The following is a 25,155-nucleotide window of genomic DNA, read 5'->3' on the forward strand; positions in this document are numbered from 1 at the left end:
GTGTCCCCTGGTGAAAATCCCTTGTCAGTCCTTGCTGCTATAGGCACCCTGTTAGGTACATCTTTGTGTGGTGTGTGACCCTTTTTTGGAATGGTGATTCCTAGCAGGGGAATTGCTGGGTCAGACAGCTGGTGTTGAGAATGTGGACGGTCTGCCTGAGGGCTGTTCAGAGTTGTGGCCTCATCCATGGTTTCCCAGGGGGCTGTCCCCAGCCCCAGGTCCTCACTGATGGGACTGAGTGCGTATGTCTCACTTAACGTGCTTCTCTGCAGATAGCCCCCCTACGTGCTTGGTTCCCGGGGCCTGGCCGAGGGCAAGCACCTCGTGTGTCAGCTGTTAGCACCTTTCCCACTAAAACACTCTCGCAGACTGTGACGGTGGAAAGGACCCAGTTCCTCGGGAACATCCCACAAGCAGCGGATCTGGAGTCACCCCCAAGGGGCCTCCGAGGGTCCTGCAGGCACCAGGGAGATGCTGCTCCCGCTGGTCAAAGTGGGCATGAATCAGGAGGAGGCGGCTCAGGCAGGCTCAGGCCATTGTAGGTCTGCATTCTCTGCCTCTTGTCCTCCATTTGCATGTCTACGCGGTATGTGAGAGAGGCAGTGTCCTGGAAGACCAGGGTATTCAGGTTTTAAAGAGAAGAGGGCTGGGGAGTGGACGGAAGCAGATGTGAGGTGTGGCAGTATGGTCAGAAGGATGGGGCCGCAGGTTTGCAGCGCAGTGCTCATCGCGCCTCGCGGTGCTGTGTGTTTTTTACGGGCGTGGAGAATATTCTGGAAGGAGTCCCAGCCAGTGCTCAGATGGTGGCCTCTGGGAAGTGGGGTTTAGGAGGGTCACTTTTTCCTGTTACACCCCTGCTAAGTCTTGACTTCTAAATGGTGCACAGTTAAAAGAAGACGCGGAAGCACATTGTCCTTGGTGGGCAGGCAGCTGGCTGTAGGATCTGGGGCAGATGGAGTGTACCTCTTCAAGGCCCCCCACCCCAGCATTGCTGAGTCTGAGGCCCTGATCGCCTGTGGGGATGATTGGGGGTGGGGTGCAGTCCTGAGCCTGCCGCCCAGACCCAGGGCAGGGCTGACTCTGGCTTCTTGGTGGGAGGGTCGCTCTGCAGCTCATCCTGCGGGGGGTCCCCATGGCTTCCTGCCACACCTCCCAGAGGTGTTTTCTCCTGCCTCCCATGGTGTGGAGACTGCACTCCTTTAATTTGGTTGCGGAGAGTGGGGCTTGGGCACAGACCAGCCTGCCCATGGCTGGACGCTGGGGAAGGCGGGGGTGTGGCCCTGGGCAGAGTGGGAGGGGCGTGTTGCCAGCGAGCTGCCCGTGCCCTGCAGGTGCAGCAGGAGCGGGACGACCTGTACCAGAAGTTCACCTCGGCCATCCTGGAGGTGCAGCAGAAGGCGGGTTTCAGGAACCTCGTCCTGGAGCGCAAGGTGCAGGCGCTGGTTGCCGCCGTGGAGAAGAAGGAGGTGCAGTTCAATGAGGTGCTAGCGGCCTCCAACCTGGACCCCGCGGCCCTGACCCTCGTGTCCCGCAAGCTGGAGGTAGGCCTCAAGGGCTGTGCTCGGGGCTTCATCCCTCCAGGGCAGACCCTCAGTCAGCCTCGGGGAGGGGCGGTCGCGGCTTCCTGGCCAGAGAGCCCAGGTCCGTGTGCGCCGTGGACTCCCAGCTCCAGTGTCTTCAAGGTCTCCCCAGCCCCTCCTTGGCCTTTTAACCCTCCTAGCCCGAGTCCACTGCCCGCTCCAGCTTGGTCTCTTAGCCGAGGCCGCAGCCTCCATCCGCCTGGACCCTAAGCTGTGCTGGAAGAGACCATGGCGGGCGAGAGGCAGGCCTGCGGTGGCCTGTGCGGGGGGTGGTGGGAAGGCTTCCCTGGGACGCACGCCTGAGCACAGGCTAAGCGTCTCTTCCCTCGAGCGTCCCGCAGTTGTCTGTGGTGCTCCCCTGGGGCGGGCTGTCCTGGGCACTGGGCATTGCTAGGGAAGGACAGACAAGGCCTCAGTGCCCAAGGGCCAGAGGGCCTGACCGCACCTGGCAGGGACCCCGCCCAGAGCTGGGCCTCGACCCTCTGCTCCCTGACCTGGGATGTGTCACAGAAAGAGCAGGTGACGGGGGCGGGGGTCTCTGGTGTTGCCAGGGTGGCATGGCCTGGCTCTGGGGTCCTGGCCAGCTGGGTGACCTGAGGCTGCTAGGCCTGAGGTTAGGTCCCCTCGGGGTCTGGGGGGTGGACACACACTGGGGTCTCACTCTGAGGCCTTCCCACGGCAGTCCTTCCCTGTGCGGATGTCCCCGCGGTGGGGCCAGGCCGTGGTTCCCTGATGCCTTCCTCTCCCCAGGACGTTCTGGAATCGAAGAACAGCGCCATCAAGGACCTGCAGTACGAGCTGGCCCGGGTCTGCAAGGTGCGGAGGGCCCCCCACCGCCCCCTCACCCAGGAGCCCCCAATCTTGACGCTGACCCCCAGATCAGGGTGCTGACCCAGTCTGAGGCCATCTGTGCCCACCCGGGGTCACTGGGCCAGTCTGTGGCCGAGCCTCTGCTGGCGCCTCCCGGGGCACGGCCTGCCTGGTGTCCCGTGCGACCCTCGCTCTGGCACCGTGGTGCTAGCCTGGCCTCTGGGGCGGTTGCCAGGGGGTTCTCTTTGTTCCCCCAGGTTAACGTCCACGTCCTCCAAGCAGGGGCAGTTAGGGCTCCGGCCTTTCTCGACCACTCATGGAGACTTCCCGCACAGTGCCCTGACCTGGTACCGTCTGTGTCCTGCACCGAGCGTCCCCAGCTCCCGGCTGAGCCCACAGCTCTGTCAGGGCTTGGCCTGTGGGGACACAGATGCAGTGCTGCCTGCAGAGAGCAGACACCCCACAAGTGTGACTCAGACACGAGCCCTGGGTCTTGGAGCCCCGGGTGAAGGCACTGCCATCATGGGCGCTGGGCTCCGTGGTGACCAAATCCCCTGGCCTTCCCTGTCCATTGGGCCCTCCCCAGGTGCTCTGGCAACCCTGATGCGTACTCGCAGAAAATTAGGGCCATGCACTGGGTGCGTGCGGCTCTCGGGAGAACTTCTGTAACCCACATCTGATTGTCGGGAGGGCTGAGCCCCAGAGAAGGAGGAGGGCCGGGGCCCATCCCCGAGATCCTCTGGAGCCTGGTCCTTGCTCGCTCTTCTGTCTCAGCTCCCAGCATCTTGCTGTGACGATGCTGAGGGCAACGTGTCCCTTTGAGCTTTGGTCCTGAGTCAGGCTAGGCTCTCAGCATGTAACGCTCTCCGCTCTTCACACTCTTACCACCACCTTGTGAAATGTGCTCTTTGAGAAAAAGTAGAGGGGACAGAGATCCTGCCTCATCGGTCCTGCCAGCACCGTTGCCCAGACCTTGGCTTTTCTGGGAAGGGGAAAGGGAATAGATGCCGACAGACATGGCGGGGAGTGTGGTTCCCAGGAAGGCAGGGACGGTGAGCCTGAGTGAGAAATGCCTGCGGGAACCAGGAACTCTGAGTGCACCCCCTCTTCAGCCTCCCCAGCCGTGAATCAGGGACGTTACCGGAGGTCCTGCACATGAAGTGGTTGGGTAGCACCTGATGAAGTTCTTAGACTTGGGCCACACTTGTTCTCTCAGTAGGGAAGCCCCTGGTTATCTTCCAGCTGAGCTGGGAGGTGTCTGTGCATGGCCATCACCACCCGCTTACCTGGAACCGCACTTCCGGGGCTGGAGACTCAGTGACTTCAATCCTCTTGGCTTAAAATTTTGAGTGGCTCCTTCCATGGGGCCTTTCTTGGGTGAGTTTGGTCTTATGGAGGCCAATCACTGGGGTTTATTTTACTTACTTGAATCATCTCCTGGAGACTCACGTGCTCTGAAAAGCTTTACATGCCTGTTTGCACTGCTAACTGCTGAGCAAACGCTCTCCTTAAGACTGGGACATTAAGAAGAAGAGCGGGGAATGACAGAAGAGGGTCAGCACAGGCTGAGAGGCCACAGGTGGTGGCGGCTGAGACCACGTCTCTCAGGCTGACAGCCTGATCAAAGGGGGGCTGTTAGAAAGCACCGGGACGCCCCAGTGGTCACTTGTGTGAGCCCGACCAGGGCTTCCGCCTGAACTGACCGCCACCTCAGCCTCTCCAGGAGTGGAGATTCCAACCCATCAGCCTGGGGCTTTCTGGTCAGCACTAGGGAGGTGACCTGCTAAAGACCCCCGCCTTCCTCAGGGAGGCACCGATGCTGGAGGGTGGCCGCACCCCGCCCCTCCACGCCCATTGAGCCTCCACCTTGTACAGCTCCTTGGAGCGCCCTTCTGTTTAACAAGTGGCTGTTGCCGACTCAGGAAGCCCTGAGTAGAGCTAGTTAAATCTAAATCTTTAACCTTATATAAATGCACGTGGGCCTGGGCCTGGGCCTGGCACAGTCAGCACCTGGAAAAGGCATGTCCTCCACGGGGCTGGGTGGCCTGAGCAAGGGTCACCCCAGCTACCCCCCCTCAACACCGCTGTGTCCCTGCAGGCCCACAATGACTTGCTGCGCACCTATGAGGCGAAGCTGCTGGCCTTCGGAGTTCCCCTGGACAACGTGGGTTTCAAGCCCCTGGAGACCGCTGTGATCGGGCAGACGCTGGGACAGGGCCCCGCAGGACTTGTGGGCACTCCAACGTAGCCCCAGCCTGGGTGAGGTCCCCCCACAGCAAGGACAGCAGGTATTTGTTCTGTAGACGAGCGTCAGAGAATGAAGGTTTTCACGAGTGCTGCGTGTGCTCTTGTGTGGCTGTGTGGAGAGGTTCCCCCAGGGCCCCCAGTGCTCCCCCTGTGCGCACGACCGCCCCTCATCCCCCCGGGGCAGCTCCCACCAAGCTTGCCTCATGACTGAAGCCACCTCGCAGATGTCAGCAGCAACTTTATTGACGCCTGAGTGACACCTGCCCCTGCGACATGGGGCCAGAACGTCCCAGGGGAAGTGTGACCCTGGTGCCCATCAGGAACTTGCCCGCCCCGCTGCTCAGGGGTGGCCCGGTCTGCCATGGTGCCATGTCCACGCCCACAGGCTGGCTGCCGGTCAGCTGCTAGCTCCCTCGGTATGTGGTGTAAGACCACGGGCTCAGCAGCAGTGGCACGTGGAACTTGTGGGTCTCGTTTGTGATGGTGAAAACGACCTGCGGGCAGAGGGGGCACTGGGAGTGCACACAGCCTGGCCCAGCGGAGACAGGACTCTGGGTGGGGCTGGGGTCTGCCCAGGGGAAGCACTCAGTCTAAGGGGCCCCTGGGCCTGAAGGTTTCCAAGGGTTAGGACCACCCTGAACAGGTCAGGTGAAGGGGACAGAGAGCTGGAAGGACTCGGGTGAACCTCTGTCCGCCTGGGCTGAGTCAGCCTGGCTGGAGTGGCGCGGTGCAGGCATGGTGTGGTCAAGGCCAGGAGCTCAGAGCAGGTGCTTTTTGGGATGGGGCGGGGGAGGACCAGCCTGCGGGTCACAGTGCATCTCGGGCCTCCACCCGTCTGGCCCTCACCTCCACGTATGGGTAGAAGCTTTCCTGGCCCCTCTTCTGCCAGTAGCCCTTGGTGTCAAAGGACAGCTTGTAGGTGCCCGCCTTCATCTGGCCTGGAGGTAGGAGCCCAGGGCAGCGGCCGTCACGATCTGTGCAACTGGGGAGAGGAGCGTTGCTGCAGAGGGGTACGTGCCTGGGTCTCCTGGGTCCGTGTGCCTGGTGGCCTGACTCGGACCTAGGTGAGCAGGGCCTGGGTGGCTCTGCAGCAGGGCAGCATCCAGGACCAGGGCTGTGTCCCCTCACTGTCCTTAGGGAACCCCAGGGAAGAGGAGGGAAAGAACCTTCCCTTCCCCTCCACTTCATATCTGGCACAAAGACTTCACATTTTCTCTATGCATAAGTGTGCTTATTTACAAATTAAAAAAAATAGGTTGTACTAGCCGTACTGTTTCATGACGTGTGCATGTGTGCTAAGTCACTTCAGTCGTAACCAACTCTCTGTGACCCCTGGACTGTAGCCTCTCGGGCTCCTCTTGTCCATGGGATTTCACAGGCAAGAATACTGGAGTGGGTAGCCATACCCTCCTCCAGGGGATCTTCCCAACCCAGGGATCGAACCCATGTCTCTTAAGTCTCCTGCATTGGCAGGCGGGTTCTTTACGCTGTCACCACCTGGGAAGTGTAAAAACCAAGCACTTGCTGTTTACTACACTGCGCTTTCTGGGTGAGTAACTGTCCAGGCTGCCATCCACGTTCTAGCTGCAGTGCCGGCGGCTCTGAGGGCCTCTGCTCACCGAGAGGCCATGCTCTCAAGTGTCCGTGCTGTGATCAGCATCAGCAGCATTTACCAGCGCAGTTTAGGGGGGTTGGGAGTGGCTCTGTGTGGCTCCATGTGTTCCTCCAAGCTCAGGACCTCCTTTCATGAAGGGCTCCATAGTCTCAGGCCCCAAGCCTTTGAGGTCCACCAGGGGCAGGGGCCTCCTGCCTCACCTTGCATCTCCTCATGTGTGGAAGGGGTTCCTGTGGGGTCTGTACACAGGGTACAGTGAGAACCTAACAAATGTCCGGTGCTCAAGAGCTGCCCAGCACAGGTCACCCGCCAGTCACGGTGACGACCAGGCCTTTCTGATTCCTCCTCAGGCCTCAACTGGCCAATGGGCAAGGAGAGACAGAGCCCTGTACCAGCGCAGTGGGCACTTAGGGTGTCAGCTCTGCCAGCAAGGCTGTAGCATGACCAGGACTACTCAGCCTGTTGAAACAGAGGCTCTGAGAGTCTGCAGGGAGACCGTCCGGCCGGGTCAGCCCTGCCACTTGCCAGCCGTGCCCACACCCTTTGCCCCAGTGCAGGGCCCCTTGCGGGGGTGGGGTGGGGTGGGGGGTGAGGTGGGGGGTGTTCTGGATTGAGCCCTGCCCCAGACCACCCTCCTACCTTTTCTTCAGCTCGGTCCACTGCTGGCCACAGTCCTCGAGCCTGGACAGACGGAGGTAGAGGCCTTGGGCCGGGAGCCCTGAGGCAGTGTCCAGCACGTGTGTGGTCAGTGGGCTGCTGCCCGGCTCCATGCCTCTGCCCTGGGCCACGAGAGGGGCAGGGATGCGCTTGTGGGGCAGACCTTGTGTCCACACCCCTTGGTAGGAGGCAGTGCCTTGGAGTAAACAGCCCTAGGATCAAAGTCCCAAACTGCCCTGGGCAGGGTTGGGGGGGGCGCTGGGGGTGGGAGTGGAATTGGGTAACACATTGCCATATACAATGCTGACCCTTTCCCCTCCTCCCAGCACCGAAGGGGTCTCTACACCCAGAGCACCCTGGCCACCTTCAACCTCTTCAGGGCCTGGGTGACCTCAGGGGCTTCTCTCGGAATCTAGCTCAGTCCCCTATCTGCGGGCCAGCTCAGAACTTAGCCCCAGGTGGAGCAGAGGTCAGGAGCTCCGGACCCAGGTCTGTCCCCTTACCTCCCAGGTCTGTCCCCCTACCTCCCGAGAGCCCACGTGTCGCTGGAGTGTCTGCAGCCGCTGGGCGGCCCCAGAGCTCATGCCGGCTGACCTGGGGACTGGCGGGCGAGGAGGCCAGAGGTCACACCACAACGCCATCCCCAGAACCTCCCCGGGAAGCCCTGCCCTGGCACCTCCCACGTGTCCGGCCAATCCGGGGAGGAGTGGAAGGTGCCCACCCAGAGGGTCCTAGGAGTCTTCTTGGTGGTGGTTGCGGGGGCCAACAGAGCGAACGCAACGCGCAGACCTGCGGAGGATACGGAGGCTCCTCCGGGCGGAAGTGGAGTGGCCCTGCAGCGTAGGGTTGGGAGTGGGGGTGGGGTATGAGGGGCGGGGCTCGGAGGTGGGGGTGGAGTGCGGGGCGGGACCGGACGGGGAGGGGCACAGCACGGGCAGGGGGCGGTTGGGGGAAGGCCGGGCGGCGCTCCAGCTGGCGCCCACGCCTGCCACTGGAAACGGTGCAGTGAGCCCAATCACCCCCAGGGCCCTACACCGGTGCAGTTTCTTTTCTTTCCTTGGACGGTCAGGATCTGCTGGAAGCCCCGACAGGCCGCGTGGAGGTGCCTCAGGCAGGACCTACCCCTGGTTGAGAGTGATGGTGCGGGGTGACACCCTTGTGGTTGCGTTTTACCCCCTCCTACCTGCTCTGACCCTCGACCCCCAAGGTGCAGGGACCCGGCACACTGACAGCGTAGGGTGAAGACTGTGCAGAAATGAAGGAAGAGACAAGTCTGAGCACACAGGCATGAATCTCCTCGGTGTACTACTGTATCACGTGATGTGCGCACGAACAGATTTTATGTAACAGATAAAAATAAGGGCATTCTATATTTACAGTCTGCGTGACATTGCCTGACGGGTTGTGTTGCTCTGGGTGTGGGGTCGTTTTTCTTCTCGCTAAACTGCATGGTCTAATGATCAGATAGAGAGCGTTCTCAGTTTGAGCTTTAAGGATCAAGCCCCTCTGAGGTGGGGAAAGAGACCTCTGGCAAAGTTTGTGCATTGGTTACAACTGCTTTGGAGATAACCAGGAAATGTGTGTTTGAGGTAAATATGATGAGGTTTGGCAGGGCTTATGTTTTTAGGAGGTGACCCCACAGAGATACACACACCTGTTTAGGCAAACTGCTATGGGGATGGGACCAGAAACAAGCTTACTTCCCCAACGAGGGATAATTAAATCAATTAACTCCTCCACACACTGGCAGCTGTGCAGCCCAGTACAGAGAGTGAGTCCAGTCCAGCCTGGTACAGAGAGTGAGCCCAGTCCAGAGAGTGAGCCCAGTACAGCCCAGGACAGAGAATGAATCCAGTCCAGAGAGTGAGCCCAGTCCAGAGAATGAACCCAGTCCACAGAGTGAGACCAGTACAGCCCAGTACAGAGAGTGAGCCCAGTCCAGAGAGTGAGCCCAGTCCAGCCCAGGACAGCGAATGAATCCAGTCCAGAGAGTGAACCCAGTACAGAGAGTGAGCCCAGTACAGAGAGTGAGCCCAGTCCAGCCCAGTACACCCTAGTACAGAGAGTGAGCCCAGTCCAGCCCAGGACAGCGAATGAATCCAGTCCAGAGAGTGAGCCCAGTCCAGAGAGTGAACCCAGTACAGAGAGTGAACCCAGTCCAGAGAGTGAGCCCAGTACAGCCCAGGACAGAGAATGAATCCAGTCCAGAGAGTGAGCCCAGTCCACAGAGTGAGACCAGTACAGCCCAGTACAGAGAGTGAGCCCAGTGCAGAGTGTTGGTGTGTGGGTGAGCGGTGAGTAGTGGCTGGTGACTGGGGGGAGAGGCAGCTTTAGCCTCATGTTTGAATCTGCAGCAGCTTTCACTCCATTACAAGGGTTCGTTCACCTCTTCACCGTCACAGGCTCAGGGTGCGACTGTCAGAGTCTCTGTGTCGCAGAGGACAAAGCTGACGTGCAAAGGGGCTGTGTGCTGGAAAACTTCCTGGTGTGGGACACAGGCGAGTGATGCCAGGACCACGTCAGGGATGAGCAGTGTCAACGGGCTGATCATTTTCACTCTGTAACCTTTCCTTGTACATTTACAGTCTCAAATGTCAGAAGCAAGCTAACAAAAACAACAATCAAACTTTTTTGGCTGCCCTGTCACCCCCTCTGTCTAGAGCCCTGATGCCTTCTCTGCCCAAGAGAGAACCTAGTCCTGGGAGAGTGCCGGGCAGGGCAGGACATTGCCACAGCTGCTTCTGTGGCCCCACCAGGGCCCCTGCCCAGCCTGCAGGCTTCACCTGGAACCTGAGAGGGCAGGAGGCTAAGAGCAGGCAAGGAGTCCAGCCTAATAGTGCCAGGGCCAGCCATGCCACGTTCACCATGTGACCCCTAAGCGGTAGCTGCCACACAGCACCTTCAGCTCCTGGGAGCAAAGTGCAGCTCTGCTGGTGGGCCAGCCCTCCTGCTCCCACTCCCTTCTCACTGTGTGATGTGATGCTGGAGGTGCAGCAGCTCCCCAGCACGAGGAGGCACAACTTGTGCTAAGGAAGACATGAGACCACGAGGAGGAGACGAGCAACTCCCTTTCTGGTGTTGCCTCTGGGCCTCCTGGCAGGTGCGTGGGGCCTTTTGTGTCTGGATTGTGTTTTCTTGAGTGACCTTAAACCACTCCTTTTGATTGTTCCAAGCATGTAGCCCGAAGCATTCTGCCTGAGGAAGTTGAGATCACGCAGGTAAAACGTGCAACAGCACACAGGGTGCTCAGTGCCGTGGAACTGACAGTGCTTCCCGGGCAGCCACGACCCTGAGTAGTGACAAGAGACTCCCCATTGTGGTCCCAGGGAGAAGGAAGCTGGCCCGCCTGCTATCCAGGTCCGAGCCGGTGCTGGGAGGTCCCTGTCCTACCCTGACCACTGGAGTGGCCCAGGTGGGTGCAGCCTCTCAGGCTCCTCTGAGCCCCTGCTTCACACCTGCCTAGAGAGTCCTTCCAGGCTGCCGTGACAGGAATTTGTGGTGGGAACTCAACAGAAAGAGTGTGAAGGCAGCTGGGACCTTCCTTCACCAAGGACATAACATTGCCAGGTACACTGAGATGATGCAGGTGTCGGGGAGGCCACTTCAGATGGCGGTACGTGCTGAGAAGGACACAGGGCACAGGGTACCAGAGGCTGATGGGCGGTGAGTTCAGAGAGTCGCCTTCTTGGAGGACGGGAGATGCTCAGATAGAACCACAGCTCCGGGCTGGAGTTTCAGGAGGGCCAGCTGATGGGCTGAGGAGGGTGAGGCCGGGGCCAGTGGCCGCAGGAAGGGTGCGTTTGGCCCCTGGTAGAATTTCTGCTCCCCAAGGACTGGGGTTACTGTCTGTCTCCTGACAGCTGTTCCTGTGCCTGGAACATGACCTGGCGAGAGGCAGGTGCTAAACAAATATCCTTTGAATGAATGGACAGTCTGAGTATGCAGATGCACAGGACAGACAGCGTCAGGCTGCAGAGTCGGGGTTAAGTAGATTAGGAGGCAGAGAAAGGCATACAGGGTTTCTAAGCCCAACCTCCCAGCCCCCATAGGGCTCAGCTCCACCCAAGCCTCTCTGTTCTCCCAGACACTGTTTTTTATGGTAAACTCCCTCTGGCCTTTGCTCACCTGTGTGTCCTGCTCTGCATGTCTTAAAAAGTGGCTCTGAGTCTGTTCCCACCACCTGCGCCTGGAGCTTCTTTATTCTTAAGCCAGGGAAGCCCCTTCCCTGCCTGGGGACGGCTGGACCTTGTCCGTGCCGTGGACTCTGCTCTCTGCACTCGTCTGCCCGTTCAGGTCACTGCCTCATCCAGGACTGGGAGCATTGATGGGTCAGGGTGTCCCCGCTGATTCTAGCAGTCCGCCAGGCTGAGTCCCACTGGCTGCATCGTGACACCGCTGCTTACCAGTGACACAAGGGCCACCCTAGAGCACGGGTCATGGAATGTGCACTGGCCTCAGCTGGACTTTGCAGTCGGGCCAAAAGCCAGAGGGTCGATGCTGTTGGTGCCTGTGTATTTCTTGTTTGGAGATATGTCTGTTTAGTTCTTCTGCCCTTTTTTCAATTGGGTTGTTTGGTTTTTTTTTTGTTGAGTTGTATGAGCTGTTTGTATGTTTTGGAAATTAAGTCCTTTTTGGTCACATTATTTGGAAATATTTTGTCCCATTCTGTAGGTTGCCTTTTTCATCTTATTTATGGTTTCCTCTGCTGTGCCAAAGCTTGTAAGTTTGATTAGGCTCCCTTTGTTTATTTTTGTTTTTATTTCTGTTGCCTTGGGAGACTGACCAAAGAAACCATTGGTATGATTTATGTCAGAGAATGTTTTGCCTGTGTTGTCTTCTAGGGGTTTTTACAGTGTCATGTCTTTCGTTTATGTCTTCATTGCTGTTGCCTGTTCTCATTGGCTGCTGTGTCTGTCCCTCACCAGTTGGGACAAGTGTCGATTCGGTGGCTTCACTGGGTGGCCCCCTGCTGACCCCTGACTTGTGGGTGCATCCGGCAGTGGGCATGCTGGTGGTCTCTACGTGCTAGCTGATGTGACATGGCACTGAGGGGTCTTGGCTGAGGGTGTTGGCGACGGCCGAGTTGTCTGTGCTGTCGGCTTCATTATTGCCACCCATGTCCAACGCTGAGACTCACATCACAGAGGTTCCTGCGGGGACAAAGGGGAGGGGAGTTGGTAGTCTCAGCCAGTGTGACAAAGCAAACTAGCATAAAATCTAAAATCAAGTGTATCCCTTTTTAGTCTACTCATGATGGAGATGATAAATTGATATCAAGTGATACAAGTTCCAGTTCAAATACTTCATCCCAGTATTTTAATAGTTTCCACATGGTTTGCTTACTCTTCCAAAAATCTTTAGGGCATCCCTTCAATGTGACTGTCACTATCGGGGAACAGGTTCCCCTTGATGTAATTAACTTCAGGGACTGGGAAGCTGTTAAGTGCTGAAGGGGAGGGTGATGCTCCACACTCCCACCTTTCCATCATGCACTGTTCCCTTCTCCCCGCCCTTGTTAGGGGAGCCTTATCTAGCCACTGGCCACAGGGCTGGAGCTAGGCTGAGCACACGAACCAGACCGGGAGAAGTGGTTGGTCGGGGGCTGGCCCAATGGGTTAGGGGCATGTGTCCTGGTTGTTAGAACTGAGCCTCTTCTGTTTGGTCCACTGATGGCCTGAGATGGCCTTGGCCTCACGTGGGTGATCAGAACACAGCTCGTCTGCCCGCTGAGCAGCACAAGGTCTCACGTGAGTGATCAGAACACAGCTCATCTGCCCGCTGAGTGGCGTGGGGGCAGAGGAAGCAGCTGGTCCACTGATGGGGCCTGAGATGGCCTTGGCCTCATGTGTGTGATCAGAACACAGCTTGTCTGCCCACCGAGCAGCACAAGGCCTCACGTGCATGATCAGAACACAGCTTGTCTGCCCACTGAGCAGCGCAAGGCCTCACGTGTGTGATCAGAACACAGCTTGTCTGCCCGCTGAGCAGCATGGGGGCAGAAGAGGCAGCACTGGTGGCTGCTGGTTGCAGGTCGGAGGGGAAGGAGAGCATCCTCTCCCAGCTTCCTTTCCTGGGAAATGCCTGGTACTTTTCAGTCCTAGGTGTCGGTCAGAGACTCTGGGTTTGTGGATATGGCACCAACAGAAGCTTCCCAAGACACCGCGGCTGGAGGTGGGGCATGAGTTTGAGAGCGGGACGGCACCCCCGGAGGGAGAGGTTGGCCCTGGAATGGCCAGTCAGATTCCTGTTTTCAGGGGCAGGAGTTGGGAGCGTGAAAGGACAACCAGCAGCTGAGCAGGGATGGGGGCAGCCGTGGGAAGGAGGGCCTGTGAGCAGGAGGGACACAGCAGGGGCGGGGCTGCCAGTGGATGACCCTGGGCTGTGGGTGACCCCAGATAGTGGACAGTGGCAGTCCCACAATCCCAGAAGGGCCCCCTTGCTGTGAGATGCTGCCTCCCCTGCTCCGCCCCAGTCCCAGCACTCTGGACCAGGGTCTCTACTGCTTGAAACCACAAAAGCCTTTGCAGTCCTGGAGCTGCCCTTGCTCGTCCCAAGAGGAACCTTCAGTGCAGTGAGATTTTCTTTGATATTCACACTTTAGTTTCCCAGAGTCTTCATATTTTCCCTGGTGGTGTTTCCATGTGTCACTAAGACCCTCCATTGTCTAATGGTGGGCTTCCTGTCACAGATCTCTCAGAAACCATCTGCTGGGTGAATGCAGGTTCGCCAGACCTCTCAGAGGCCGTCCACTGGACGAATGCAGGCTCTTGGTCATTCTGGTCTGTCACAGACCTCTCAGAGGTCGTCAAATGAATGTTCATTGCTCTGGCCTGTCCAAGACCTCTCAGAAGTCATCTGCTGGGTGCATGTGGGCTTGTGGTCACTCTGGCCTGTCATAGACGTCTCAGCTTCTCAGAGGCCATCTGTTGGGTGCATGTGGGCTTGCCAGACCTCTCAGAGGCCGTCCACTGGGTGAATGCGGGCTCGTGGTCACTCTGGTCTGCCACAGATCTCTCAGAGGCCGTTCACTGGGTGAATGCACACTCATGGTCACTCTCGTCTGTCACAGACCTCTCAGAGGCTGTCTGATAGGTGAATGTGGGCTCGTGGTCACTCTGGTCTGTCATGGACCTCTCAGAGGCCATCTGTTGTATGAATGCAGGCTCGTGGTTGCTCTGGCCACACAGTCTCCATGGGGCTGTCAAGAGGCACTGTGTGGCTGCCCCAACTGGGGGCCCCTTATCCCACTCTTGCTGCCCACAAGCTAGGTCTAGACAAGGCCAGTCCCAGTGAGAAGCCGCTTTCTGACTTCATCTCACATCCCAGGAACTAGTCTTCCAGCCTAAGCAGGTCACTCGGGGTTTCCTGTGTTAGTGCTCATGGCTCACATCCCCTAGAGAGAGTGTTTGAGCTGGGGACACATGTCCCCTGCCACTGGATGTGACACAAGACTGTGTTCCCAGGGATGGACCAGAAAGGGCGATGGGAGAACCTCTGCCCTACTTGCACTGTGCCTCCAGCCCCTGCCTTCTCCCCACTCAGATATGGAATGTGGGAGAGAAGGAGGGGAACCTGGGTCCCCAGTGAGGCCCGCTCAGCAAAGCTGGGCCTCGGTCGGGCTTGGAGTGTGTGACCAAGAGTTTGCTTGACAGGGCGCCATGTTTAGAAGGCCTCCTACAGTGTAGGTTTTAGGGCTACATAGCAACTAAGTGCAGAGCATGGTGGCTGAGCTGGTAGCTCTGGATCCTGCAGGCTGAACGCTGAACCCTGAATGTTGGAAGATTGTCTGAAGTCACAGGACATGCTTGCTCTCTCTGCTGAGATGATCACAATGAGGACCCAGGTTCCCCCTCCTACTTTCTAGCAGCCATCAGACTGCAGCCACTCCTCACTGTGAACCCTGAGGAAACTCGGGAAGGAGAAGAATACCTGCCCTCCAGCAGCCATCAGACTGCAGCCACTCCCCACCGTGAGCAGTGAGGAAACTTGGGAAGGAGAAGAATACCTGCTCTCTAGCAGCTATCAGACTGCAGCCAGTCTCCACTGTGAGCCCTGAAGAAACTCAGGAAGGAGAAGACAGGATATTTGCCCCAGATGGTGAAGTGTGTATCAAAAGGAATAATTTCAATGAGATGACTCTTGCATCTTCCCGTACATAGAAAAGTGCTAAATTCCTTACCTTTAGATGCTGCCTCCAGTTTTGAAGTCCTAAAAGATTCTCACTGAATAAAACTTAACTCTCAACACCTATGTTATAAATATTTTTATGTCTACACATGTGAAGTAGACACTTTCCAAAGAACAACAGAAGACAAAGCTCAACATTCGGAACACTGGCACCAATGGTGGACACGCCCCCAAAGATGTAACTGATGGAGTAAATTAGAACAGTCAGCACCCCTTTTTCCATAAGATTGTGGAATGGACACTGACAGTGGGGAATTGTTACAGGGAAGAACAAAATCTGACTCCAGGTTTTAAAATTAAAAAAAAAATTAAATCCTTTACTTTAAGCTTTGCTTCCTGTTGGCTTGTTTACTGTAAGGATACTGTCCATACGTAATGGCCTACCTCAGGAAACCCTGCCCTCTGCTTTTGTTCAGGACCTGTCCACCTGTGGATGGGTACAGGAAGGAAGAAAGTAACACATCTCCTCCCGAGCCTGGCCATTCCAGGAGATATTTGCCAGATTAATGGCCTTTTTATTTTATTTCCTTACCTCCCCAGCTCTGTGTCCTATAAAAGACACTGGCATCCAGACCCCAACAAGGTGGTTTCTTTAAAATATTAGTCTGCTGTCTTCTTGGTCTGCTGGCTTTCTAAGTAAAGTCATATTCCATGCCTCAGCACCTCACCTCTGATTTATTGACCTGTTGTATGGCAAGCAAAGCGAGCTTGGACTTGGTAATAATTCCACATGCCTTGCAGTCAAAAAATCAAAACATAAAATGGAAGCAATATGTAACAAATTCAATAAGGACTTCAAAAATGGACCATATCAAAAAGACCTGAAGCCAAAACCCAAAAAGAACTCAGTGGTTGTCTGAAATTTTTAGAAAAGGGGTTAGTACCCTCTTGCCAGTACCCCCTGAAGCCACACTGGACAGTTAGGCCCTGTCCATTCAGGACACCTTCTCCAGACCCCAGGTACTGCTGCCCCCAGTGCTCACCTGGATCTCAGGAGGTAGAAGAGACACAACCTAGGGGGTCTCTTCCCTTGTCCAGGGGAGCGTCACACTAGCCACCCTATCTCCCTGCCCATAATAAACACAGCATAAGGAGCGTCTTGTCGGCACCTGGGCCAGTGATGCTGTGAACACCTGGACTGCCTTGTCCTTGTGAGATGTGATATGAAGACAACACAGAAAGAGAATCAGCCAAGAAGGATCTGATCACGAGTAAACCCCTCTTCACAGGGACCCTGTGAGACCCAAGCACTTGCTCTGCTCACCCTGCACTGACTTTTGGGAACTGGCCTTTGTCATTCTCTGGGCAGGAGGTGGGAGAGACAACCTAGTCTTTCTTCTACCTCCTGAGACTGAGGTGGGCACTGGGGGCAGCAGAACCTTCATCTGGAGTCCAGAGAAGGTGTCTTGAATGGACAGGGCCTAACATTCAGTGAGGCCAGCCCTTGTCCATACTGCACTGACCTGCTGCAGGGTCTTGGGTTCCCTGGCATCCAGCTCACCCATCGCTAACCCCAGCTTGAGGTGTCTTGGGATCCCCTCGCTGGCAGGCACCCAGGAGTAGAAAGCTGCATACCCAGCGAGAAATAAAAATTTCCTTCTTAGTCTTCACACGAAAGGGAACTGTGAGCAGATGAAGCCACCAAAGAGAGGGCCAAGTTAACACTGAGGCTGAAGACCTGTTTCATGTTTCCTAGGCTCACAGGCACCCAGCACTTCCTGTTACCTACAGTAATTAGCGCTTTGTAGTTCCTTTTCACTTTCCTATATCAGACTTTACCCCCATTATCCCATCTGTGCCCATTCTTCCTTGGAGAAGTATATGGAAATATCTTTGAAAGCATCTTTGGCCTAAGAAAAATAATAGAGTTCATCAGTGACTTACTCATATAAGTCAGACTTTAGAGCTGGGCCTTCTCCTCCACCTTGGGTGCAGGGAGTAGCCTGAAGCTAGTGGATGGTCTCTGTGAGACAGGGATGAATAATTTCCTTCCCGACTGTGTCCTGCTTGACTGAGCAAACACTGAGCCTCCTAACTCTCCCTGGACACACAGCAGTCGATGATGCTAGTGTCCTGTTCCACCCCACTCTATCCCACCGTCTCAGACAGCACCAGGTACTCCCATCCTGTGTATGTTCACAGAGTTTACTCAGTGGCGCAGGCAAGCAGTCTGTGGTCCTTCAGGGACCACCTCCATGTCCTTCCTATAGAGCTGGCTTAGAGTCCAGCTTTGCCAGTCTGCCGCTCACCATGGGCTTCCACTCTGTTCTCCCAGTATCTCCCTCAATGCTCTCCTCTGGGGACCTGTTGGGGCTCATGGCCATGGCACTGCCTCAAGGCCAAGGTTACCTGTGGAAGAAGAAGATGCTGAGATAGCCTAGACCACTGTCCAGGGCCAGGTCTGTCTTCCTTGGGTGGAGTGTCCAGGGCAGGACAGTGTGGGGAAAGTCGGGGTGGGGGTATTGGTGGGATGGAGGGATCCTAACCAGCTATGGCAGACCAGCCTAATGTGAACTAGATTTGGTTTCTTTGATTCCCCTACAATTCAGCCCCTCTGAGGAAAGGCAGTGGGAGTATTGTGTCTGTGGGTGACGGAGGGAGTCCTGAGGAGACCTGGAAGCCCCTAACTGCTGGACTGGGGTCAGGTTGAAATCAGGGCTCTGTTCCAGTGCCGGGGAGGGAATATTTCTCCAGTGTTTTGGGGATCTCTGCCTGGGTACTCTGGGAAAATCTGGGCACAACATGGGTTCTACATCTAAGGGACAAGTTGCTAAGCTTCAGGAGATCTGGGTCACACCGGCTGAAGGAACTGGGGTTCCTCATAAGGAGGGGATTGGGGGGTCTTTTGGCTGATGTAGAATGCACAGGGTGAGAGAACTTGGGATCTTTGAGGCTGAGGAAATTGGGGATCTCTCATTAAGGGGCTTTAGGTGTCCAACATGCAGGACAGTTGGGGTCTTGAGCATGACAGGATTACGAGTTCCCAGGCTGAAGTATTCGGGGTCTCTGAGGATAAGGAAATTTGGTCTCTGCAGGTGCTGTTTTTAGGGTGCCTCAGGCTGAGGGGAATTGGGGTTCCTCTAGATATTTGGGGGTCGCAGCACTAGGGGATTCGGTGTTTCTGGGATTTGGGGTTTCCCAGCCTGGAATTGGAAGACGCCAGGCTAAGAGTTTACGAGGGTTTCACAGGGCGCTTTTCCGTCTATCCTCCGGCGCTGCCCAACCCGGCCCGGGGCGCGCCCGGACCTGGGCGTTGTCCAGCCGAGCCTAGTCCAGTCCTTCCGGGCTGAAGATGAGCGAAAGGCGAGCATCAGGCTTATACAGGCCTGTCAGGCACAAGCCTCCAATCGGCGTTGCGACCGAAGCAGCCCGGCCAATAGGCGCCGGGAGAGTGCGGAGCGCGCAGAAGGTCCCGCCCCACCGCTCGGGGATTGGCTGCTCTGCGTCTCGCGCGTGTCTGTCAGGAGGCCTTCAGCGCGCAGGCGCATCTTGGCAATTGTCTTTGCTTTCAGGCGCAGTCTTAGTCCTGGAGCCTGAAGTCGGCGGAGGGTCCTCCTCAGGCAGGGTGTTTCCTTCCAGTTCCCTGAACTAGACTCTCGCCTCCACCAGACTTGAAATACTGCTCTCGAACTTTCTCCCAGGCCCACCTGTGCCCTACTTTGTCAAATCCAGTTTTGGGAAGAACTGTATGTGATGAGTTCCGCGTTATTCAGGGGAAAACTATGTAATTAACTAAATCAGATGAGACACAAGATAAATAACATATGGACAAAGATTTAAACGCAACGCATGGAATAATAAGTATATTAGGAAAAACTTGGAGGATTTTTAACCTCAAAGTAGAAGCGGTACTGATGAATAATCTGTATATTTAATGTAGGTATAGGCTTCCCTGGTAGCTCAGACGGTAAAAAATCCTCCTGCAATATGGGAGACCTGGCTTCGATCCTTGGGTTGGGAAGATCCCCTGGAAGAAGGCATGGCAACCCACTCCAGTATTCTTGCCTGGAGAATCCCCATGGACAGAGGATTCTGGCAGGCTACAGTTCATGGGATTGCAAAGAGTTGGACATGACTGAGCGACTAAGCACAATGTAGGTATTAAAAGGCTTCAGAAATGAGCCATAAATAAAACCTCAAAGCCCTACCAGTGTTTTCCATAAAAGGAGGCATTGAACTGGAGGATGATGGATCCACAGAAGAGAATTTGTTTGACACCTACTGGCTTCACAAGATAAAATGGGGACACTGTTTCTGGCCCTTACTTAGCTTTGCTTGCAGAAAAATAACATGATTTCCATGTATTGGAAGCAAGACAACTGACTGTAGAATTATTATCAAGGGGGGCCAGGAGTGCTGGTTGGGAGTCTGGATGGAGAGATGTTACCAGAAAAGTGGATTTGCCTCTTGGGGGTTGTTGAACCAGAAGCTACAACTCAGCCAAAGCTCATCGGAAGGAAAGGTATATTACTTGAAGAAGTATGGAGAACATCAGGGAGTTTTCCAGAGCAATGTCTCTTCAAACTACAGTTCAGTTCAGTTCAGTTGCTCAGTCATGTCCAACTCTTTGCGACCCCATAAATTGCAGCACGCCAGGCCTCCCTGTCCATCACCAACTCTCGGAGTTCACTCAGACTCATGTCCATCGAGTCAGTGATGCCATCCAGCCATCTCATCCTCTGTCGTCCCCTTCTCCTCCTGCCCCAATCCCTCCCAGCATCAGAGTCTTTTCCAATGAGTCAACTCTTCGCATGAGGTGGCCAAAGTACTGGAGTTTCAGCTTTAGCATCATTCCTTCCAAAGAATGCCCAGGGCTGATCTCCTTCAGAATGGACTGGTTGGATCTCCTTGCAGTCCAAGGGACTCTTAAGAGTCTTCTCCAACACCACGGTTCAAAAGCATCAAGTATTAGGCTCTCAGCTTTCTTCGCAGTCCAACTCTCACATCCATACATGACTACTGGAAAAACCATAGCCTTGACTAGACGGACCTTTGTTGGCAAAGTAATTTCTCTGCTTTTCAATATGCTATCTAGGTTGGTCATAACTTTCCTTCCAAGGAGTAAGAGTCTTTTAATTTCATGGCTGCAGTCACCATCTGCAGCGATTCTGGAGCCCCCAAAAATAAAGTCTGACACTGTTTCCACTGTGTCCCCATCTATTTCCCATGAAAATGGGACCAGATGCCATGATCTTCGTTTTCTTGAATGTTGAGTTTTAAGCCAACTTTTTCACTCTCTTCTTTCACCTTCATCAAGAGGCTTTTTAGTTCCTCTTCACTTTCTGCCATAAGGGTGGGGTCATCTGCATATCTGAGGTTATTGATATTTCTCCCGGCAATCTTGATTCCAGCTTGTGCTTCTTCCCGCCCAGCGTTTCTCATGATATTCTCTGCATATAAGTTAAATAAGCAGGGTGACAATTTGGGGAAGCTTTAATCTATTGGAACTGGCATGTTCAGGCTTCCCTGGTGGCTCAGATGGTAAAGAATCCTCCTGCAGTGCAGGAGACCTGGGTTTGATCCCTGGGTGGGGACGATCCCCTGGAGGAGGGCATGTCAACCCACTCCAGTATTCTTGCCTGGAGAATCCCATGGACAGAGGAGCCTGGCAGGCTACAGTCCACAGGGTCGAAAAGAGTTAAACACAACTGAAGTGATTTAGCATGCACACTGGCTCCATAGTGGCTGTTCCCAGTTGACTTTCCAGCATCGATGGAGAAGGGTTCTCATTTCTCCACACCCTCTCCAGCCTTGGTTCTTTGTAGAATGTTTGACAGTGGCCATTCTGATCGTTGTGAGGTGATAGCTCATTGTAGTTTTGATTTGGATTTCTCTAATATTTAGCAAGGTTGACAATGTTTCCTGTGATTTTTTTTAAAGGGTATGAATTAAACCTCTTGCAGATGACTTCTTGAATGTCTGCCCTGTTTTTCGATGAACACTCCTAGAACATTTTTTGAGGGCAGTTGTTTCCTCAACCCCACAGGCCTTCTGAATATTGTGTCCATCAGCACAGCTTTTAACGTTGCTGTTATGAAAAATGGCCACAGGGTGGCAGCATTTCTTCATGCCCCTTTTTTCTTTTACTTTCTCTGTAATTTCATTTTGATCTCATATTGGAATAGAGTTGATGTCCAATGCTGTGTTTGTATCAGGTGTACAGGAACTTAATTCAGCCATGCATAAACGCATATCTATTCCATTTCAGGTTCTTTTCCCCATATACAGAAGATCCTAAAACGTACTGAGAAGCAAGTCAGAGAAGAGAATAAAATGCAGCAAGATGTGGTGGACGTGTTGGAAACAAATGGAAAATCCAAGAAATGTAATCCTGGAGAAGCAGGACTCTACAATATTTTTACATATTTATTTATTTATTTGTCTTTGTCAGCAGCTGAGCAGGGATGGGGGCAGCCGGGATCGTGACACTCGTGACGATCCCGTGACACTCGGGATCGTCATTGCATCCCACAAAGTCTTTGATTGAGATGCATAGACTCTCTAGTTGTGGCTTGTGGGCTAGTTGCTCTGAGGCCTGTGGGATCTTAGTTCCCAGACCAGGCATCAAACCTGACTCCTGCATTACAAGGTAGATTCTTAAACCCTGGATGCTCGGGGAAGTCCTGAAGGCTCTGCAAATTTAAAGCATGGAAACTGGATTTCGGGATTCTTGATGGTGGGTCCATTTTGTCTAAGAAACTGCCAGAGAAGCCACCCACCATCCCTATTGGCTTTGATTTTTAAACAGAGAAAAGAATCAAACAATGAGAAGCAAAGAAGGTATGGGAGGATAAACACTTTAAATTTCATGCGGAGCCTTGCCTTTCTTGCAGCTTGTTAGATGTTGTGGGTGTTCCTGGAAAGAAAGAAATTCCACTCATTGACCCCAGGTCACCTGCCTTTGTTCGGAAGAAGAGAACCCTCAAAACCCACCCAAGAAGATGAAGACAAGGAACAGCCAATAGTGATAAGAGCTTAACAATTGCCCCACTGCGGAGTACCTTTTAAGCCCAAAATCCCAGTGAGGAGAACTATGGAAATAGGCCCTTTCTCTTTTGATTCAAAAAATTCATTTACAGAAGGAGAAGAAAATAAAACAACTGCAGAAAGGGGAGGTGCCCAACTTCTAGGCACTTCCTTTGCTTCATTTTAACACCATTAACCTGCAGGAGAAGATGGAGAACACAACTCAGGCTGAGCCTTCTGCTTGGAGCCTGGCAGAAGAGGTGCTTGAAGGCATAGACTTGGGTTCTCTCCATGCCCTGGTGACAAGGAAGGCTCCTCCTGGTGTGAAGGAGAGAGCAGCTGGTTCCCACATGGTATCTGCAGCCGAGTCTAGTGGTGGAGTTGACTGGAGAACTTGGGTGGTACCCACATAGTCAAGGGCTGCTCACTTACAGTAATTTGTGTGGCTTCCATCCTCCTCCTGTGTTTTATAAATGTCAAAATATATAGTAATTTATTCACTTAAAGTGTAATTTTTACTGCTTTTATCCTTTACTTTTTATATTTAAATCTAAAAATAAAGATACTTGATTTTGTTTATAGTTTATGTCTGATTCTTTTCTCTTCTCTGTGGAAAATGAATTTGGAGTTAAGGGACCCTTTGCTATGAGGGGGGAGCCTTGTTAACCGCCTGATGAGTATGAGACTTGACTGATGTGTCCCTCACCGAGGCTGTCTGCTGGCTTCTGGTGGAGCTGCTGTTCAGGCACCTTCTTCCTTTGTTGGTGCTGACGATAAGGGAACGCTGAGCAGGACATGTTTTAAGTCCTCCTGTGACCTAGGCTGGAATCAATATGTTTGTTGCTGGGGTCCAGCCCCAGCAGGATCCAGGGGTACCCTCAGGATGACGGCATCGGTGATAAGGAAAGTAAAAAAAATGGAGAGAAAGAGGCTTGATCTTCCTTGGTTTACACAGAAAGCCATTAAAGCTCCTGGCACGGAACTTGCTCTGTTCACGGAGGCCGCAGGTGCCCTCTCGGTGGGGTGAGGACGCAGGACACCCCCTCCCTGGTGAAGATGCAGGGCGCCTTCCCGATCAGGTCTTAGAAGCCCAGGCAAAAAAGTGAATTCAGAGAGCCCCTGTGCCCCAAAGAGTCATCCTGAAAGAAGAACAGAGAGAGAAAAGGAGAGAAAAGGAAAAAAGAATGACATGGGGAGACCAAGCTTCGGTGAGCGAGGCCCATAACTTTATTTTCAAAAGGAACTTTTATACCTTGACTTGTACATAGAGGGAAATGAAAGATTCAAAATCATGCAGAGTCAGCCCAAACATTACATCTGTTTTGTCTTTATCAAAACCAGGATTTTTTCTGCATACCTTTCCCACAAACAATGTTGTGTACATTATCTTCTGGCCTTGGAGACCTGTGGACATTTTATGACCCTTTTTTGATAAAGGCTGATCAGCCAGAAAATTTATTTTCCCTTGAAGTGTTTTTTATTTATATTTCTAATCTATGTCAGCCTCAGAAAGTGCTAAACAGAGTTATATTCTCAGGGAGCAAAGGTGCAGTGAGTTACAAGAAAGAAAGAACCAATTAGCTCAAAGGTCTGATGTGGTTAATTCCAAGGCTACTACTTGTTTTTTTACATTCCAACTATGTTAACTAATGCACTCCCAGGTGCACAATGGATAAGGGATATGGGCACTTGGCAGCAAGCATTGGCTCAACAGTGAAATCCTACACCAGCACTACTCTAATAGTTTTTAACTCTTTGAAAGGCTGTATATTTTTAGAATGTTTTAGGCTTCCCGTGTCTCTCACAATTGGGAGGCTGTGAACAATCACATGCATAGCTGCAAGAGTCTAGATAAACCTGTCAGGCAAGCTAGAAAGCCATCAGAGGGGTTTGAATTGAAACACTCCTATCGTGCCCAGGAGACTTATTAACTAAAGCCTTAAGTTGACTTTTTCCAGAGAAAGGTGGTCGGGGATAGCCCCCTGTTAATGTCAGAAGAGTTGGTGAAAGGCACTAAATAGTAAGACAGACAGATTCTGGTTTTGGGGTAGATGCTCGAGCAGATCCAGGGAATCCCTCGAGGCCTGATCTGCCTTTGCCTGTCAGGTTCTCTCCGCATGACCTTTGTCATGGGTGGGATCTCCCGTGGTGACTCCCGGCAGTTTGTCTTACTAAAAATTAAAAAAAAAAGAGACAGTTCCATACTCCTCTCCACAGTGATTCTTAGCCTTTACATCTCATCAGCACCATAGGTATTCTCTTTCCTCCATATCTTCTCCACCATTTACCTTTGTAGACTGAGGATGGCCTTTCAAACAGGTGCAGAGTGTTCCCTCGCTGTGGTTTTGATTTGCATGTCTCTAACAATTCCTGATGTGCATCTCATTTTCATGGATTTTGATTTTAACTAGTGTGTGTGGAATTGACCGTGGACACTTTCTTCTTCACAGTCTGCCCAGTTTTTATTTATTTTCAATTAGTTCAGTTCAGTTCAGTCACTCAGTCGTGTTGGACTTTTTGCAACCCCATGAATCACAGCACGCCAGGCCTCCCTGTCCATCCCCAACTCCCGGAGTTCACCCAAACTCACGTCCATCGAGTCGGTGATGCCATCCAGCCATCTCATCCTCTGTTGTCCCCTTCTCCTCCTGCCCCCAACCCCTCCCAGCATCAGAGTCTTTTCCAAAGAGTCAACTCTTCACATGAGGTGGCCAAAGTATTGGAGTTTCAGCTTTAGCATCAGTCCTTCCAAAGAACATCCAGGACTGATCTCTTTAGAATGGACTGGTTGGATCTCCTTGCAGTCCAAGGGACTCTCAGGAGTCTTCTCCAACACCACACTTCAAAAGCATCAATTCTTCGGCGCTCAGCTTTCTTCACAGTCCAACTTTCACATCCATACATGACCACTGGAAAAACCATAGCCTTGACTAGACGGGCATTTGTTGGCAAAGTAACATCTCTGCTTTTGAATATGCTAGGTTCAGTTAGTTACCCATGGAAATTTTTAAAGTGCCGGTATCATTTAGAGCCCAGCAATCCTTGTGAATACGAAGTGTTCATAAGTGTGGCAGTGAAATAAGAAATAGTTTT

General features: G+C 53.6%; 2 protein-coding genes across 11 annotated transcripts in view; one reads left to right on the plus strand and one right to left on the minus strand.

Moving 5' to 3' along the window:
• GAS8 (growth arrest specific 8) overlaps positions 1-22,618 on the plus strand; it is a 33,824-nt gene extending 11,206 nt beyond the window's left edge. For 2 of the 5 annotated variants that reach the window (XM_055552710.1, XM_055552715.1), the window contains exons 9-11: positions 1,332-1,541; positions 2,331-2,396; positions 4,489-4,725. In XM_055552710.1, the coding sequence (XP_055408685.1) occupies positions 1,332-1,541; positions 2,331-2,396; positions 4,489-4,638 (426 nt within the window). In that variant the 3' untranslated portion in view covers positions 4,639-4,725. Of the gene's footprint in view, positions 1-1,331; positions 1,542-2,330; positions 2,397-4,488; positions 4,726-7,419; positions 7,544-14,773; positions 15,369-21,304 lie in introns of those variants that run through there. The other 3 variants (XM_055552713.1, XM_055552712.1, XM_055552714.1) reach the window with 3 other exon arrangements.
• Positions 4,838-7,738, minus strand: LOC129631593 (5-hydroxyisourate hydrolase-like). Of its 6 annotated transcripts, none has more exons than XM_055552718.1 (5): positions 7,631-7,738; positions 7,434-7,510; positions 6,892-7,031; positions 5,484-5,619; positions 4,838-5,131 (listed from the first exon to the last, which is right to left on the minus strand). In XM_055552718.1, exons 2-5 carry the CDS (start codon positions 7,491-7,493, stop codon positions 5,042-5,044), a joined length of 426 nt encoding a protein of 141 aa, XP_055408693.1. In that variant the 5' UTR covers positions 7,494-7,510; positions 7,631-7,738; the 3' UTR covers positions 4,838-5,041. The 6 variants fall into 6 exon arrangements, with proteins under 6 accessions (XP_055408693.1, XP_055408692.1, XP_055408694.1 ...); XM_055552717.1 differs by having other exon boundaries at positions 7,413-7,510; XM_055552719.1 differs by having other exon boundaries at positions 7,699-7,716.
• Positions 22,619-25,155: the final 2,537 nt, after the last annotated feature.

This window comes from Bubalus kerabau, chromosome 17, assembly GCF_029407905.1.
Source record: "Bubalus kerabau isolate K-KA32 ecotype Philippines breed swamp buffalo chromosome 17, PCC_UOA_SB_1v2, whole genome shotgun sequence".
In the NCBI taxonomy this organism is placed as follows: Eukaryota; Metazoa; Chordata; class Mammalia; order Artiodactyla; family Bovidae; genus Bubalus; species Bubalus kerabau.

Excerpts from the sequence above, each read along its gene's own strand:
- LOC129631593 (XM_055552716.1), bottom strand. The coding sequence starts at position 7,550 with ATGGCGTTGTGGTGTGACCTCTGGCCTCCTCGCCCGCCAGTCCCCAGG. Across the intron at positions 7,032-7,433 it reads GACACGTGGGCTCTCGGGAG|GGCAGAGGCATGGAGCCGGG; the intron begins GTAGGGGGACAG and ends CTCGTGGCCCAG. Across the intron at positions 5,620-6,891 it reads TGGACCGAGCTGAAGAAAAG|TTGCACAGATCGTGACGGCC; the intron begins GTAGGAGGGTGG and ends TCCTCTCCCCAG.